The sequence below is a fragment of the Dermochelys coriacea genome, chromosome 1 (assembly GCF_009764565.3).
Source record: "Dermochelys coriacea isolate rDerCor1 chromosome 1, rDerCor1.pri.v4, whole genome shotgun sequence".
NCBI lineage: Eukaryota > Metazoa > Chordata > Testudines > Dermochelyidae > Dermochelys > Dermochelys coriacea.
Window position 1 is genome coordinate 47746699 of NC_050068.2, and position 19443 is coordinate 47766141.

The 19443-nt window shown below is 41.0% G+C and overlaps 1 protein-coding gene across 7 annotated transcripts in view; it reads left to right on the forward strand.

The window, feature by feature from the left end:
* Positions 1 to 19443, forward strand: part of FRY (FRY microtubule binding protein) — a 374481-nt gene that overhangs the window by 209277 nt on the left and 145761 nt on the right. For all 7 annotated transcript variants that reach the window (XM_038411093.2, XM_043504385.1, XM_043504383.1 and 4 more), the window contains exons 12-17: positions 997 to 1100; positions 1620 to 1728; positions 2545 to 2631; positions 7593 to 7764; positions 9396 to 9528; positions 15023 to 15130. In XM_038411093.2, coding sequence (XP_038267021.1) covers positions 997 to 1100; positions 1620 to 1728; positions 2545 to 2631; positions 7593 to 7764; positions 9396 to 9528; positions 15023 to 15130 — 713 coding nt within the window. The remainder of the gene's footprint in view (positions 1 to 996; positions 1101 to 1619; positions 1729 to 2544; positions 2632 to 7592; positions 7765 to 9395; positions 9529 to 15022; positions 15131 to 19443) is intronic.

The window sequence follows — 19443 nt, forward strand, 5'->3', positions numbered from 1 at the left end:
TTTCAGGTGACATTATAAATAAGAAGCAGGCAGCAGTATCTCCCATAAATGTAAACAAACTTGTTTGTCTTAGCGATTGGCTGAACAAGAAGTAGGACTGAGTGGACTTGTAGGCTCTAAAGTTTTACATTGTTTTGTTTTTGAGTGCAGTTATGGAACAAAAAAAATCTACATTTGTAAGTTACACTTTCACAATAGAGATTGCACTACAGTACTTTTATGAGGTGAATTGAAAAATACTATTTATTTTAACTATCATTTTTACAATGCAAATATTTGTAATAAAAAATATAAAGTAAGCACTGTAGCTACCCAAAGACTAAAACAACTGACCACCACACCAGATGAAGGGGAAACAAGAGACTTTACTGGTTCAAACTCTTCCAAAAAAAACCCAACACAGATGTTATTCTCAGCCTCAAATGTTACCCAGTATGACTGGTCATTCTATCTAAGTTTAAGTGTTGTCATTTTTAAATGTGTGCAGTATATAATACATTTATTGGATGTATGCTTAATATCAATGCATAAAAATGGAATAAGATTTGTATTATCAGAAGTCCGACAGCTTAATTGAAGATGAAATTTTTGTCTAGATTTGAATAGGATTGGTTTCCATAGTGATTCTTAATTGCACTACATCTCATCTATTTTATGCTAACACAAACACTTAGGATGTCTGAAATCTTTAATAGTATTTTAAAAGATGGGTCATTTAGAAATAAGTTTTAAAAAACTTTTAAGATTAAATTCTGTACAATCATAATGTTATATATTTTTCTGGGTGCCAGTACTATATTTGGGCATCCATCAGCTGTGTTTTTCCATGTATTTTTATGATGCTCCGTACCAAAGTTATAAATCTTGGCATGTACTAAGAGTGGATATGCAGCCCAAACTTCCTTTATAGGTTGTGCTCCTAAAAAAATTAGAAGGATTTGTAGCGTTAAGACTTAACTGGCTGAAATCTACTGTTTGCTTGTGTTTTTCTTCTAGAACAAGGATCCCAAAATGGCTCGAGTTGCACTGGAGTCTCTCTACAGACTACTATGGGTTTACATGATTAGAATTAAATGTGAAAGCAATACAGCTACCCAGAGGTAAAGTTTTGCAGTTGTAATTGTAACCAGGCCCCTTTGCTGTGGATGTTTCCATTGTAGAAGTCCCGTGACTCCACTGAGTGTCCTTGACCTAGAAGAGATTCTTCTGTCAAATGTGCACAATAAAGTATTCCCTTTTGTGACATTTAACAATTTTTCTCCTGCTTTTTTCAATTACTATACCAAAAGCTTTTGCTTTTGGAAGAGCCAGAATATAAACAGACTCACTCTTTGCTTCTGGAAATAGTGGAAATTGAAAGAGAAATGTGTTATTGGCAGGATTGTGGATGCTTGCAGCACAATAACCAAATAGCAATTACTCAGTCAAATTTAGAAACAAAGAAATAGAGCAAGGTACTACTGTACCTTTTAATTTGGAAACGCCTTTCTATACCTGAGGCTTTCTAAATGAGACCAAGATTTCCAGACAGAATTTGGGATGATTAAACAAGAAGATACACCTGCCACTCATCTGCAAGGAATGGAACTGTGCTAATACTTGCTTTTTTCTTTTCTTAGTCGACTTATAACCATTGTCACAACGCTATTTCCAAAAGGGTCCCGTGGTGTGGTACCAAGAGATATGCCTCTAAACATCTTTGTGAAAATTATACAGTTCATTGCACAGGTATGGAAAAGAACTGTGTCCAAGTAATGAATAATTTATTTTCCTAATAAATTATTAATGGAAGAATAAACTCGGTATTGTGTCACTTTATTCATCCGCCCCTAATGATAGCCTTCTCTTAGGCAATGGTAAATTGTGGATGTGGATTAGGCTAGAAATGATAGTGGAGTTGCACTGGTGTAAAACAAGGGAAAGTGGCAGGATCAGTTCCAGTAATGCAATTTTAATGCACCAGGGACTGACACACATAATGTTATTTGGTATTAATGGGAGTTACCACATAAATTCTGCACTCATCAATAGAAGTCTAGTCTCCTCTGTGGCTCCAGTTCAGCAAACCATCCCCATTTAGCAAAGCACTTACAAATGTGCTTAAAATTAAGCCCTTGCTTAAGTGCTTTGCTAAATGGGGATGCACTTAAGCATATACTTAAATGCTTTGCTGAATTTTAGACACTTTGCATCTGTGAATAGACTTTTGTTTTATAAAATAGCACATTAGTACTACAATTGCTCAAGTGAAATTTAAATAATTTTAAAAAGAGACGTTCAAAGTTATTCATTTAGGTACCTAAATTAAGAGGCCAGATTTTCAAAAGTGCTCAATACTCAGCAACTTCCATTTAGATAGTAGCTGGAATAGGAGTTGAGTTATAGTGAAAGTCTGGAACACACTGTGGGTGCTGTGCACTTTTGAAAATATGATCCTAAATAAATTTAAATAAATCCTGATGACATCCTGCTTCAATATTTCTATTGCATTTAACAAAAGAAGCAACTTCATATGATTTGTTACAATTCTTTTTTCCATTTTAGGAACGTTTAGATTTTGCAATGAAAGAAATTATCTTTGACTTTCTTTGTGTTGGAAAACCAGCAAAAGCTTTCAGTCTTAATCCAGAGGTATGACATATATGCACACTTTTTACTGAAATATGTATTTATTGCATTATGTTCAACTTTAATTTTGATTGCTCAGAATAATTTATATTCTTCTTCAAGTACTTGTTCATCTCAATTCCGATCAGGTGTGCATGCGCTGCATGAACAACAGCCGGAAGATTTTTCCCCTGGCAGTATCCATAGAGTCGTCCTGGGCGCCCGCTGGAGTCGCACCGACATGGTGCCCAATATAGGGCCCTGCCAACCCAACCCTCCCTCCATTCCTTCTTACTGCCAGTGACGGCTAGCTGGACCTTCCCTCACTTTGCTTCTGCAAACGCCTCTAGCAGTGTCCCACTATCATTTGTATATAGTTAGATTCTTAGTTAGTAGTATTAGCAGTGTTAGTAGTTTCTCTAAGTTTCTGTTTTGAGGGTTCCAGCTAGGTTCCAGGTTTCCCCGTTTCATCCCCCAACACCAGGGTATGCCTCGGTCACCAGGGTTCAAACCGTGTGAAGTCTGTGGTAAATTGATGTTAAGGAGTGACCCGCACACTTCTTGTTTGAAGTGCCTTGGCAAGAGTCACCAAAAGGACAAGTGCCACATTTGTAAAGGGTTTCAGCTAGGGATCCTTAAGGATCGCAAGCAGAGACTTAGAGTTGTCCTCATGGAGGCAGCCCTCTGCCCACAGTCCGACCTCGGGTCATCGGAGCCCGTGCCAAGTGCGTCCTCCTCTGTATGTGGTGCCAATGTTGCGCAAGCCGGCATCAAGGAAGGAGGCTAAAGACTCCCAGCACTGAAACGGTGCTGAGCATAAGACTCCTGGTAGCCGCTGGTCTTCATCCATGTGCTCCAAAAGAAAAAGAGGCAGGAGAGATGGTGCTCTCCCCCTCTTAAGCCTTAGGAGCCAGCAACAGGAAGGCCTCAGCCCATCCAGCCTAAATTGGGCCCAGCACCTCCCAGGAGCTCGTCAACTTCTGCCCTGCCAGGTGTCCAGTCGAGTCCAACCCACTACCGTTCTCCAGACCGTCAAACCGGGATATTCAACTCCCCTCCTCTCCAAAGACTTTTGAGGTGGCACAGGATTATATTTGCCTCACAGCACTGCCTTTTCCAAGGAGGGATGAGGCACTGGTCAGAACCCAGCCACCTATCCCATCTAGGGGCAAGCCGGCAATGATGTCGCACCTCTCCCCATCTCCACGATGCCACTCCCTGGTGCCGGCTGCCCACGTGAGGGGACTGCACCAATCCCCAGCACTGCTCATCAGCACCACCCAGTATCACTCCTCTGTGGTCTTCCTTTTTGGAGACCTCGGAGTCTGAGGCAGAGTCCTATCAGTTAGATAGGAAATCTAGATCTTGGCGACACCGCCAGCCTCCTCCAGCACCGTGGCCACCTCAATGGCAACCACCAGCTCAGTGGCCGTTTTGGACTCCCTGGGCCTATCATCAAGCCCAGGGTCAGAGCCAGGCATTGAGATGCAGGTCGGTGTTGGTCGTGTCGGTATCCTTCACCTCCGCGCAGCAGCTGGCACCAGAAACGACGCCGATACCCCTGCTTGCTGCTCAGGCCTCCGTGCCGATGACCATCTTGGCACCGACCTCCTTGGCACCGGCGACTGTGGCACCAGCATTTATAGCACCCCAATGGACAAAGTGACTCTCTTGGGGCCAAGGTCAGTGACCAAGGCCATGTGCTGTGCTCTCGGCCTCCTCCTCCCCAGCTGAGGCCATTGTGGGCATATCAACAGTCCCCACGTTGGAGGATAGCAGGGTCCTGCAACAGTTGTTGTGCAGGGTGGCCCAGAACCAGGAGATGGTATGCCGCCCTCAACTTGAAGTACGCATACTTTCACATAACAATAACTCTGTCCCACAGAAAATAGCTCAGGTTTGTGGTGAACAGCACCCACCATTTCACAGTCTGCTCGTTCGGCCTGTCAGCGGCACCTCATGTGTTCACCAAGTGCATGGCAGTCGTGGCCGCGTTCCTGCGCAGGTGGCAGGTACAGGTGTTCCCATACCTCGACGACTGGCTCATCAAGGGCCGCTCCAGATCTCAAGTGGAGGCACAAGTCGACTTCATAAGAACAACATTTGATGAACTGGGCCTCCTTCTGAACGAGGGGAAATCGATGCTGTCCCGGGTTCAGAGGATAGTTTATAGGGGAAGTACCTGAGTCGACAAAAGCCAGGGCATACCTCTCAGAAGCAAGGTTTCTGTCCCTCGGCGACATCATACAAGGTCTAAGGCAGTTCCCCACCACAACAGCAAGGAATTGCCTGAAACTTCTAGGACAAATGGCTGCTTGTACCTTTGTGGTGCAACATGCCAGGCTCAGTCGCTGGCCTCTCCAATCATGGCTAGTCTCGGTGTATTGGCCGGCTTGGGACAGTTTGGACAGGGTTGTGACTCTGCCTCGCTCAGTTCTCAACGCCCTCCAGTGGTGGCTTGACCCACAGGTAATATGTGTGCGATCCCATACTACCAGCCCTCGGCCTTCTCTCTCCCTAGTGACAGATGTGTCAGTTATGGGCTGGGGAGCACATTTGGGAGATCTCAGGACACAAGGTCTCTGGTCTCAGGCAGAACTCGCTTCCACGTCAACGTCAGAGAGCTGAAAGTGGTACTCTTGGCGTGTCAGACTTTCTGAGCCCACTTAACAGGGAGATGTGTATCAGTTATGACAGATAACACCACGGCGATGTTTTATATCAACAAACGGCGGGGTGCACACTCCTCTCCCCTGTGCCAGGAAGCCCTCATGCTGTGTGACTTCTATGTAGAGCATTCGATATATTTACAAGCATCGTACCTCCCTGGAGTAGAAAACGAGTTGGCGGACTATCTCAGAAGGTCATTCCAAGGCCACAAGTGGTCCCTTTGCCCGGACGTTGCAAACTTGGGGGCTTTCCCCAGATAAACCTGTTCACCACACGACACAACAGGAAGTGCCAGAAGTTTTTGCTCCTTCCTGAATCACAGTCCAGGTTCCATCACGGACGCGTTCCTCCTCCCATGGGAAGGCCATCTCCTATACGCATTTCCGCCTATCCCTCTCGTTCACAAGCTGCTCCTCAAGATTTGGAGGGAACGAGCTTTGGTGATATTGATAGCTCCAGCCTGGCCCCACCAGCACTGGTACACATCGCTCTTGGAAATGCTCCAGTCACCTTGCCGCTCTTCCTGGACTTACTAACTCATGACCACGGCCACCTCCAACACCCGAACCTTGAGTTGCTGCACCTCACAGCATGGAAGCTCCATGGCTGAACCTGACGGAGCTCTCTTGCTCGGACCAGGTTAGACAAGTCCTCCTTGGCAGTAGGAGGCCTTCCACAAGGGCTACCTACCTTGCCAAGTGGAAGAGATTTTCTGGTTGGCACAACACCATTTGTTTCTGACACTTGTCTCCATGCCACTTATATTAGACTTTCCTCCATCTCAAGCAGCAGGGGTTGTCCATGTCATCAATAAAGGTTCACTTGGCCGCCATCTCTGCCTTCCACCCAGGCACAGAGGGCCGGTCAATCTTCGTCAACCCTATGGTCAGCCGTTTCCTGAAAGATCTCGACAGGCTATACCCGCAAGTCAGGCAGCTGGTCCCAGCCTGGGACCTCAATCTGGTCCTTTCAAAATTGATGGGGCCACCCTTCAAACCACTGGCGACTTGTTCCCTGCTTTGCCTGTTGTACAAGGTGGCTTTTCTGGTAGCAATAATCTCAGCCATAAGGGTGTCCAAGCTCAAGATCCTAACATCAGAGCCCCCTTACATGTGTTCTATAAGGACAAGGTTCAGCTCAGACGACATCCTGCGTTCCTCCCGGAGGTTGTCTCCCAGTTTCATATCAACCAGGATATCTTCCTCCCAGTGCTCTATCCTAAGCCGCACTCGAGCGGCAAGGAGCAGAGGCTTCACTCATTAGAGTGGCTTCACTCATCCGCAGAACACTAGCCTTTGAAAGAACAAAACTGTGCCGGAAGTCCATTCAACTGTTTGTGGCTGTGGTAGACAGGATGAAAGGTCTTCCAGTCTCCTCTCAATGAATTTTGTCGTGGCTCACGTCCTGCATCCGAGAGTACTACAACATGGCAGTGGTGTCTGCCCCTCCGATCACCGCACACTCCACTAGGCGCAGGCCTCTTCAGCCACTTTCCTGGCTCAGGTTCCTAACCAGGAAATATGCAGGGCAGCGATGTGGTCCTCCATACACACTTTCACCACATATTATGCAATCACCGAGCAGGCGAGAGATGACACGGCCTTTGGTAGAGCGGTACTACAATCGGTGGACAACTCCGACCCCGCCTCCTGAACTTGGCCTTGTGAGTCACCTGATTGAAATTGACATGAACAAGCACTTGAAGAAGAAAAAACGGTTACTCACCTTCTCGTAACTGTTATTCTTCGAAATATGTTGTTCATGTCCATTCCAATACCTTCCCTCCTACCCCTCTGTCAGAGTCTCCAGCAAGAAGGAACTGAATGGGGGTTGGGGGTTGGCAGGGTTCTATATTGGGTGCCATGTAGGCGTGACTCCAGGGGGTGCCCAGGCAACCCTACGGATAATGCTGGGGAAAAATCTTCTGGCTGTCATGCATGCAGCGTGATTGGAATGGACATGAACAACACATCTCGAAGAACAACAGTTACAAGAAGGTGAGTAACCATTTTTTATTTTAGCCTTATTTAATACAAGATATGATGCATTGTAGGAAATATTGTTGAATGTTTATACCACAGATTTTTTGTAATTGCCACAACTGTATGGAGTTTGCGTTATAGACATAGATATATGTGCTAACATTTAATGTGGTTGATTAGAAACATTATTTTATTCTGTTCAAATTTTGGCAGAGGGAAATATCTCTGTAATTTAATTTATTCAGATTTGGTATAGCAAAATTTTATTTCTGAAATGTAAGCAGAGGGGTAATTATTTGATTATGCTATTCATTCACATTTTGAACTTTACAGAGAATGAATATTGGTCTGAGAGCTTTCTTGGTGATTGCTGATAGCTTGCAGCAAAAAGATGGTGAACCTCCAATGCCAGTTACTGGAGCTGTCCTTCCCTCTGGAAACACTCTAAGAGTGAAGAAAACTTACTTAAGCAAAACTCTCACAGAGGAGGAAGCTAAAATGATAGGTCAGTAAAGGCATGTAATAATGTGCAAACTTATAATGATCAGTGTAACCATGTACAAGACTCCTAAGTGAATATGTAGAAAATTTTAATATAGTTATGTATTTAATTGTATTTTTATTTATCATGTACTTTTAGTTAAATATATCCTTTAGACTGATTAATTCTATTTTCTTAAATTTAAGCTTATTGGGAAATATTTCATGATTCATTGAGTATGTAAGTAAATAGATAAATCTTCTGAATGCTGAATATTTGTTTGTTTATTCAGTTTCCCTGCTAGTAATTGAAATACAGTGTTTGTACTTCACATGTATTCACTAGCTTGAGAAACACCATCAGTTGTAGAGTATCTATATTTTAAGTACTGGAAGAAACTGGAAGCAAGTACTGGAAGCAAGTGCAGTATAATTCCCCACCAATGAAAAATACTTTTGCGTACTATAGTATATAATCATGATAATAAAAAACTGTAAAAATTTAAGGCCCAATCCTATAAACACTTACTACTAGGTATTAGTGCTAATCATATTTACTTCAATTACTACTCACGTTAGTAAGCTCTGCAGCTAGTATTAAAAGTCTGCAGGATTGAATTCTTGTTATTAATTTATTTCTTATTACTGTAGTTTTGCAGCAAAATATTTAGCACCTGCTTTAAACAGTCTGGTTTCCACTTAGTGAGGCTGCATTCGTTGTTTTTTTAATAAAAAGAATTTTAATTCTGAAATGAAATGGAGAGTCAATTGCTCATGTTCAATGTAATATAAAATCATGGTAGATTACTTATTCATATGTTTCCTACACTACCATGGGATTTAGAGCATATGAAGAAGTTGAATGTTGAGGTCATTTCAGAGTTCTGAACCTATGCTGGCTTTATCTGCTAAAAAGTGAAATAGTTAGAGAAAAGCAGATTAAGAAATACCTCTTGATTGGTGGTGATTTATCTAAAGTTTCCTTGGGATTCTTTGAAAAGCTCAGCCTAATAGGATAAAAATAAGAAGTGTTATGTTTTGGGGTTTACATTTTTAATTGTGTAAATTATATCTACCTTTAAATTATCTGATTTCCATTTGCGAGTGCATCACAGTATGAAACTAATATTGTATTTAATACAAAACAGCATGACCTAATTTTTCATACCAAAAGAGTATTTTGAGAGCTAGTTCAAATCCAATTTTTGTGTTAATTTTAAGACTAGCTGCTGGCTCAGAACCTTTATTTTTGTCAGATATTTTTAAAGCTCTCAAAGTCTCAGAGGGTGGCTAAATATATAATAAAGCTTTTCAGGATGTGAACTAGAATTATATAAAATTCAGTTTTCATTTAACCACTTACAGCCAGATTTCAGTTACTAAGCTACTAAGGCTGTGTTAGTATCTTTTCCCATAAGTAGTCCAAATCATTGGGACTACTCTCAGAGTAAGGTACTACTCACTGTGAGAAAGGGTGGCTGATATGGCTCTGAATCAGGGTATAGTAGTTGAGGCAATAGGTTACATTATAGGTAAAACTTTGTGTTTTTTTACTTCTTGTAACATTACTAGAATAAGGCTCTCCCTTCTTCAAAATGCCTGAATCTCTATTAATATTATATTCTTCTTTAAAAATTTAAATATATATTTTTACAGGTATGTCATTGTATTATTCTCAAGTAAGAAAAGCTGTGGACAACATACTAAGACATCTTGATAAAGAAGTCGGACGATGCATGATGCTAACTAACATACAGATGTTAAACAAGGAACCTGAAGACATGATCACGTGAGTGTTAAATGAAAGTAAAGCAAAATCCTATATGATTGAAAAAATAACTCAAAAGGACCTTTTGCTTTATTTTTTCCAACCAGTCTCAAGTTCTGTCTTAGTTGTCATAGGGACAGAGAATAACAAGTACAGTTTGCTAATGCATACAATTAGTGTCTTTTGTGAAATCCACCATTTGTGGATACAGCAGGACTGGTCAGTGATGTTCCCCCCTCTCTTAATTAGAAAATATAGCTTTGTTTTTCTGGATTTTAGTGTTTATTTGCATGCATGTGGTAAAGCGGCCAAATGACCTCAGAACTTTAGGAATGGGAAGGTAGTGTAAAAAGCACCCGTGTCCACAATGCAGGCCTATCAGCAGAGTATGTAAAGGAATGACTCAGACCCCTGTTGCTAAATATTTCTGCCATCACTGAACTTCAAAATGGTGGCAGTAAATTTTGAGAACTACAGTTAATAGTAAAGAAGTTTTGAAATTTCTCTTCAATGTCCATGACTATAGTGAAAATCAAACCTTCATTACAGTCCCAAGTCATCTTGTAGTGATGGCCTCGAATTTAAGAGGATTAAAAGGAGCATTTCTTCACTGGTGCATTCGTAAATACATCCAGTATGAGTCACTGAACATGTTCTCTGTTGAGTGTTCCGGGGAAAGGGATTTTTACTAGATACAAAGCAATCTGAGGTGTCATGTGATGAAGGAAGCAGGGCAGCTGCTTGCAGAGAACTGCCTTGATGGAAAGAGGAGCCACATCATTGGACAGACATTGCCCATCCTTGTTGTGGGATGGACAGAGCGAGTTGTTGTACAATCAGAGAGCCAGCCCTTTAAAGGAGGCTTGCCCCTTGTAGGGAATGAGGCCATTGGAGAGATATGGTAGTAGAGAGGCAGCTGGACTTTTGTGGATTTTTGATAGGTTTGTCAGACAAAATGGCCAACTTACCAGCAGTACAGCGAATACCCAGTCAACTCCATTAATTGGCTGAAATCCAGCTGTTGTTATAGCTGTGACTAACCTTTGTGTTGTAACTGCCTTTCCTCTGTTCTCCTTTGTTGGTTCCCATTGCTCTGTTAGTCTAAATTAGATTGTAAGCTCTTTGGGTCAGGAACTTTGTCATCTTTTATTTCTATTAAACATCATGCACACTAATGTTACTATGTAAATAATAATAATGCTATTTCAGCATCAGAGTATTATGCTTGGTATGTTTTTTCATATAGCAATACCCATAATGCTCTTCAGTGCTCACAGCTATTTCAGAGCATTTTGGATGTCCAAGCTTTTTAGGAAAAATTAATGGTCTTGACACACCCTTTTTTTCAGCTCAGGCAGACATACCATGTCTCTTGTTAAGAGGGAAAAAAGGGGGAAGATGGTTTGAGTCCCTGCCATGCTAGTCATGGGAACCCCAAACCCTCTTTCTCCACTCCTTTAAAGAATGCCTCCTTTAAATCCTTGACTAATCCATTTTATCTGATCACCATATCCATTCCCTATGAAGTACCTGCACTGGACATCTGCCGCAAGGAGATACCAGTAATTTGCTTGGCTGCCTCCTCTCCATATTTAGCCAGGTATTTACTGAAGCCTTCTTTAATGTCGGCCAAAAATAGATCAGCTCCCCAATTAGATAGGTGGACCCCATCCACCCTGAATAACTCTGGTGCCCCTGTTCACAGGTCTCCTAGCCTTGTCGATCTGCGGGGGCTTCATTGCTCCACACCGTGCATCAGACCAAATAATTTTTACTCCTAGGAAAATATATAGGATCCGTACCAAGTCCCTCTTGTTTCTGAACAGCAAGTCTACCCCTTTACACTTTCCCAAATCATTTTCCCCAAGATGAACTACAGTCACATCCGGTGACTGCTATTGGGTCACCAGAGTATACAAGGGGCATCCACTGGTGCCGTATCATGCCTCTCCTGCCATGCTATATCTGGATTGCTTCACCACTGAGGCCGAGCTGTGAACCTCCTGTCAACCTGGAAGCCAGCCTGTGCACTGTATACAATATTGTGCCCACAGATCCACACCTGTTCCGTTCATTCCCTTTGGGGCACCTGGCATTGGCCACTGTCAGAAGACAAGATAATGGGCTAGATGGACCTTTGGTCTGACCCAGTATGGCTGCTCTTATGTTCACCACTGGCTGCCTGACTTATCTGCGATTGTCTGAAATGGAAACATAAGCAACATTATTTCTGATTCCCAACCTAGGGTTTCACATGCATCCTGTATACATTAGAATGCCAACGCCCAATTGCCTGAATTGCCTTGGCCCCCAGACCCAGCTGCACCATCGCTGTAACCACCCTGACCTGAAATGAATAGGAAACAAATTTATGAGCTAGAAGCCCCCATCTTAAAATTGTAACAAACCAGTATGTTGTGAGGGGGCTTCCATCACTATGAATAAAGAGGGTCCCATCTTTAATTGGTCTTATTGCAATATATGCCCTCATGGCCCCCACAGGGCAGATTCTCACCTCGTCACCTTCCTACAGTATAATGGGTTGACCCCGGTCTCCCAAATCTATCTTTGACATCCTCAATGTTAAGATAACTAATCATCCTCACAATGTAAATGCCTCGATTCCAAACCCCTTCCCAAAGTGGCCCTCCATGGCCCAGGCACTAATTTGCTGATCCTAAAAGCCCCAAAAATTCTACCAGGAACGCCACACTGACCAAGGTTGCCTCTTGTCCACAGTGATATATGAGATCAGGAATTTGCACCAAATCCTTAAGTGTATTAATAGTGATGGGGTGATGTGGGTCGTCTTTGGGGCCACTGCTTCATAACCACCTCACTATAAACCTCCCAACTGAAATCCTGCCACAAGCATCTTGGTAACCATTCAGCCTACTGACAAATGAAAGTCCCAATAGGAAAGTGGACATGGCTGACACCAGTCCTCCAGGATTGGCCAAAGTGTGGATAGGCCCACCTCCTCCCGAAACTGAACAAAATCATTAAAACGTCTCTCATCGTTCCTAAATGTTTGCAGAGCCTCCCATTGCTCGAGCCCTGCAAATCTGTGGGTATCCGCTTTATATTTGCAGATCGCGGAGGGATGCAGATCCAAATTTTATATCTAGATCCCTGCAAATATGCAGATATCCACTTATATCCCCGGATAGCCACATCCACGGACCATCTTTGCAGATCGCAGATCAGATGCAGATACAAATTTTGCATCTGTGCAGGGGTCTACCAATCTCTGCACTACACTCAAAGCCATCATATGCCAAAGTTGCATATACACATTCTTTTACAATTACTGTAATAATTTTTGTAGACTTAAAAAAATCCTTTCTAGTTTGCTTTAATTTCCCACCCTTAACATGCAAACACTGTCCTTCCAGCTGAAAACAGGTGGAAGCAACTTCGTCCAGAATTCATCATATGAGTTCCTGAATCAATCAAAGAGATCACTGCAGAGCCATGTCAGCCATTCCTTAATAAAATCTTGCATGCTATGTCTACAGAATCCTTACTAGCCCAGATAATGCCTGAACATGAAGGCTTGTCAGATTAGGATCCTCCCATAGGAGTGCTCTGAACAGTTGCTAAACTACTGGAACAACCTAGAGACATAATATTTATAAATATTTTCACATCTACCATTATAAAGCTTTCTTTTTGAACTGTTAGCTCACAAGCTTCCACTCAACGCACAAACTATTAGCCCTAGTGACTGCTAGCAAAGAATTCTTTACTAATTAAATGTCTAATACTGAACCTGCTTTGTCTACCTAGAAGCCCTGCAAATTTTATCTTGTAGTGGTATTGGTATTAATGAAGTACTAGTACAGATCACCAGATTGTTAAGTTCTCAGAAGAAAAGTTATAGTTTAGAGATAATAACAATGCCTAGCTCTTACATCATGCTTTTCATTAGTGGATCTCAATGCACTTCACAAGTAAATGCAGAACTTCATAATGGGAATCTATTCAATTAAGATACACTTTAAGATACAGATACTATTAAGTAATTCATCATGAAAAATAATATTCATGCATTATAATAGTGGAAGCAGAGTACATTGAACATTCATTTGGATTTGTTATATTTTTCACGTCCAAATTCAAGCTGATGAATGTATGAAAATGTGCTGAGAAATCATGACTGCCAAGTAGGGCCACAAAACTACCATTAAATTCACATCTTCATATTATAATAAGTATAGGCTCTGTTTGTACCTGTAACATTAATAGTTTCAAGAATGGATTAAAATGGTGATGTTCTCTAGTCTCGTTTCAGTGTTTCCAAATTAATGCCATCTGTGCTATTTATCATGAGAATAAGATATCCAAATTTAATACCCTATGTAGTCTAGAGAGGGTACTGGACTGGGACTCAGGAGAGCTGGGTTCTATGACTTTGGGAAAGTCTCATCAATTCTCTGTGCCTTGGTTTCCCCTCCCATCCTTTGTCTATTTAGACTGTAAGATTTCAAGACAGAGTCTCTCCCTTACTATACATTTTTGTAGAGTACCTACCACAGTGAGGTACCGATCTTGGTTGGGGCCTCCAGGTCCTACTGCAATACAAATAATTAATTGTGTGAAAGACTATGTCTGTTAAAATATTGTACTTTGGTTAGCTTATTTATATGGGTAACTAATGCCAGATAGCCAAATAGCAGAAGATTTGGTAAAAATAGTCAAATTAATGATCATTTTTTGGAGACTATAGGAAGGATTTCTACTCTACTTCTGCATTCTCACAGAAATATTTGTAATGGTCATAGGAAGTGGCATAATTAGAACCCATGCTTGTTGCAATATCTGTCATTAAGATAATCATTGGTTGAAACTTAGCCTGCTTTTAAGAAATTTCAAGATTTTGGCCCTGGCCTTGGTTCTGACAGAGCTTTATGCTCACCCCAATCCTCAGGGCTGCCAGGAAGCAGTTTGGCCATTGCACAATTTAGAGCAGACTTAGGATTGCTATAAATTGTGCCAGCCCGTAACAGCCTTCAAGAGGTTGTTACATCATCTGGGGATCAACATAGGTGCTCTGGCCACTGGCTATGCCTCCCCTTCTCTCCCCACTTCCAAATTCCTAAGTGCTCAGCGGGTAGTGTGAGATGTCCTCTGTGCCAGTGCCATAGAGAGGGCCAGAATCTGGTGCTTTAATCTGTGTATTATGTTGGTCTTCTTAAATACGGTACTGTGAATAGGTAAATGATATGTTTTACAGTAAGTCCACAAAAATAAGCAAATGTTTTGGTAGCCATGTCTCCAAGAACAGCTAAAGCCAGTCATTTATTTCAGAGAAGTTTCCTTGTCATTATATTGGTAGTGCTCAGACTTTTTGCCAAGAACCTTACCAGTGATCTGACACTCAAGCAGATACATTTTTTTAGATGTTTTATATCTCTTCCAAAACATTTTAGCAAAACTATAGATCTTTGAACATGTTTATTTCTCAAGTTTGGTCAGCTTCCGGTGATCCATAAACTCTGTTTCAAATTTTCAGTGGTGAGAGAAAACCGAAAATCGATCTTTTCAGAACATGTGTTGCTGCTATTCCTCGATTGCTTCCTGATGGAATGTCAAAACTTGAGCTGATTGACTTGCTGGCAAGGTAAGTGTATAAACACTGAAAAGATTGATCAGCAGGAATAGAATGAAACTGAGCACGAGTATGTGTAATTATTTCTTAGAGGCACATAGATGTACAAACTAATCTGTTATTAAAGCTTAAGAGTCAACTGACCTGAGCAGCATTATGACAGAGGAGGCATTATACCTAAGACCCCAAATGTGATACAGAAACAAATGTGCTTTCTTAAGATGTTTTTCACGCTGTGATTCAGCACATAGATTCACCCCCTTGGTAGCACTTTGAAAACAAACTATTTTTTTGTAATATGAAGAATATATAATTCTCACTATTTTTACCATAATCATATGTTAAACAAGAGAAGAGAGGATTCATTTTTACAGTAATGGGAAAAAAAACTTAAAATTCAGTTTTGGATTATGAATCGTACACATCAACTTGGCAAAACATAATGTACTAGAGATGGTGTGTTTTCACATTCTTCTTATTAGTACATCATAACTAGACTTAGCAGAATTTGATTTTTATTTTTTTATCATTTTGACAGATAATATCAATGTTTATTTTCTAAGCATTTTCTTCAATTTTTATTTGTTTCAATTTTCACAGTTATGTAGGGGTTTCAAACAATGAGGTGTCAGACAATAATTATCTAATGACAGTAGAAGTTAAAATTCAAAAAGTTAAAGCTTTATAACTGTTAAAACACAAATTGTCAACATCATATGTCAAAATATACAAAATAAATATCCTTAAATCAAACTCTAATAAGTTCTCAAGCAGCGTTTTTCTTACTTTGCCTATCTATAAATTTTTATTATTATTGTTGGAAATATTTTTACATCAGTTTGTGAGTGTACAGTGAAATTGACATTTACCAATAAAAATCTAATCTTTTCAAGCCTAATCATAATTATTTTTAATTAAAAGAGAAAAAATAGAGAGGTAGGAGTGCTTGGGTCTCTCTGTCTTGCAGAGCTGGGGTCCTTCCCTCTGATTTGTCTAGATACAGTATCACTATCATGAAGGAGAGGGATTAAGGCACGGCATCTATACAATGGAGGTTGGCTCATAGATGTCATAGCAGTGACACAGTCCAAGTCTGAGAAGATTCAGTTGTACGACAGTTATGATAAGAGATGATGGTAGCAAAGAACTTTCAGCACAGAACCCTTTGCCATTATATCTCAATTCTGGTGTCAGGGTGCCTTTGCTAAGTGATTTCAACGTAATCCTCTTAAAATGGAATTATTATTGGATTACAGTGACAAAACAAGTCATTGTGGCCACCATTATTATTAGATAAGTGACCAACCAATTTGGGCCACATCCTAAGTTTTGTCTAAACTGTACAGGATGGAGTCTCAGGGTCAGAGGTTTAAAGAGGTTGATTCTGCCCAACTCCCTTGTGCTGTAGTACCAGCTTCCATATGGGATAATGGAGGTGGGACCCATGCTTAATATTTTAGTAGCTTAGTAACGACTTGTCAGCACATGCACTCATTCACCATTCTTTGATGGGCCTATGGCAATTGTTGCTTCCTTGAAAGGCAACTAGGGAAGTAACATGAGGGTCTTATCTCGATGGAAGTTTATGAACTACTCCAATGACCTTTGACCTAGAGACACAAAGTTGTTTTTACATCTTTATCAGAATAAAGTTCATTCACTATAAAACAATGAAAGTTTTCTCAGTCTCAACTCAAATATGGGCTATTTCCCTCACACCAGTCTTCTCTTGCCAACCATGCTGCATCCCAAGGGCTCCGACTTTACTGGTCTGGAGATGCTGCATAATATGTTACAATATTTTCCTCACTTCAGGTTCAGGACTCATCACATTTTGTGACTAAAATCCATACCGGAATCTAAAATTTTGGGGATTCAACCTTTCCTAACTATAATCCTTTTGAAAAGAGCAATCCAGAGTCCTGGGCCATCTTTCAGTAGTGGTCTGTGTGAGCTCTGATGTTTGAACAAAAAGCTATTAATGTGTTTTTCTTTCTCAAGATTAAACAACATCTCTGGTTTAACAGATTCTTTTAGTTTGAATTTTCATCCTTAGAACAGATGTGACTTTTGGCAAATCCCAGAAAGAATCTGTAACTCAAAAACTAGATTTTCTTCCAAGACAGCTGTATTCAAATTATGAGCAGCAAAGCAGATGTCAAGCTCATATTCTGCCTTTTGCTGCCCACTGGATCCATTCATTACAAATCCCCAAGGTAGATTTAGATTTAAGGGTCTGAAGTGAAAACAAGTGGCTTTACTGGCTTTGGTGATCTTTCCTGCTCAGTAAGAATTGTAAGAAACCAAAGTACTTACTACCACCAATATACTACAGGATGACTTGTCTTCATATTTTCTTGACATCACCTGATCTGCTTCATCCTAAATGCCAAGCCAAATTATTTACCAGAAAGAGTTCTTCTCATAAAGTCCTATATCTGAGTAATAAGGAGAAATTCTTAATGCAGCCATGGTAACTCATCCAATTCATGTCCCTTCTACTGACTCCACTACCATAGTATTACAGAGTTATGGTTTTATACTAGGTTTATTTCTAATCTCTCTTGATAATGTTGTCCAATGCATTTATACAGTAACTTGAGCTTGGAGGCAGTTTTAGTCTGTGTTTTGTTTTCCATGTGTCAGTTAGGCCTGGTCTACACTGTGGAAGGAGGGATTGACCTAAGATATGCAACTTCAGCTACGAGAATAGTGTAACTGAAGTCTATGTATCTTAGGTTGACTTACCTTGCGTCCTCACGGCGCGGGGTCGACTGCCGCCTCTCCCCCGTCGACTCTGCTTCTTCCTCTCACCACAGTGTAGTACAGGAGTCGACAGAGCGATCCTACACTAGACGCGATAAATCGATCCCTGATAGATCGATCACTACCCACCGATCCGACAGGTAGTGTAGATGTACCCTTAGAAAGAGTCATTTCATGAATGACTCAGTCATAATCTGAGTTTATTGCTTGGTTTTGTGATCTTTAGTGTCTAGAGGCAAAGGTGATAAATTGCCTTCCTTTAGTGCCAGAAAAATACAGTAATTCCCAATTTGTTAAGAATTTCATGTGGATATGTCACAAGTTATACCTGTAGTGGGTGAGCACCTCTCTCATCCCAGATGTTCTTTTCCTGACTAAACCTTTCTGTAGCTCTGATTTGGAATGTGGGATGTGGTCCTCTGACTAGAAGTCTGAGGGAGGCAGCTCTCTCCCTTCTGGGCATAACAGCCGTTCAAAATATAAAAGGGAAACAAAATAATCCTGCAGTCCGCAAAACAATCTGGCAGAAGGCACAAGGCAGAAGGTCAATAGTCTCTGTGAAAGGGTTCCTAATCCCCTATATGTTTAAGGTTGCCCAGGCTGAGTGCCCTGGGTCCTAATGAAAGAAAAATGAATTAAAGATGGTCCCTCTGTGTCTCCAGAGGGTCCATGCAGCAAAGGCTCTTAAGCAGCTCTCCTGGGTAAGTAGCCCCTGCTGTGTGCTCTAGTTCTGCTTCCCTCTGAGTGCCCACCCTACACTGGGCTTGGATCCTCCCTTTTAAGAAGCTGCCCATCTCACGTTTGACAGGCCTCAAAGATACCCAGAGGAGCTGTTTTGCCCTTTGCTGACTGGGGTAGAACCTATTGGTGACATTTCATGGCAATTAGACTTTCCTTGCATAGAATAAAACAGTCTTTGACCTGCCTATGAAGAATTTTCAGATTGGTTGGAGTCAATTAACTTCACTTTAACACACAGTGAACCAAATTCTTTTCTCAATTATACCACATCGTACAATTTTAATGGAAAATAATTTGGTCCACAGCATATTATTAGGGCCTCTAGATTTTTCTCTATTTATTCACAAATTATATCCTCATTTCTAATTATTCAGGGACATCTAAATTTAAATACTTGGAAAGTGGACGCTAACCCATCCATCAATATTATTACCTTTTGGTTAATGAAGACTTAGTACACTGTGGAAGTGACAAACTTAAAAATGTGCTGAGCATACTGATCTTTAAGTGTTTCATTCTGCCCAGCTACAAGCTATGAAGTGACTTTCTCATTTTGTTTTAAAGAGGAAACATGGATTGTGATCCATCAGAAAAGGACACAAATGAGGTGCAAATATAGAAATAGAGAAAATGGGATCTAAAATGCCAGTTCCTTAGAAAAGGCTTTCGGGGGATAGACTTCTAGTTCTTAAAAAATGGAGAGTATGATGGAGATGTAGTTTCTATTTCTATTTCCCAGAAGAAATGAAAGTATGAGGCAACGTTTGTGTTCTAGTTAGGAATTTTTAATTTCATTTAAAGATTCTTTCTCAGTAATT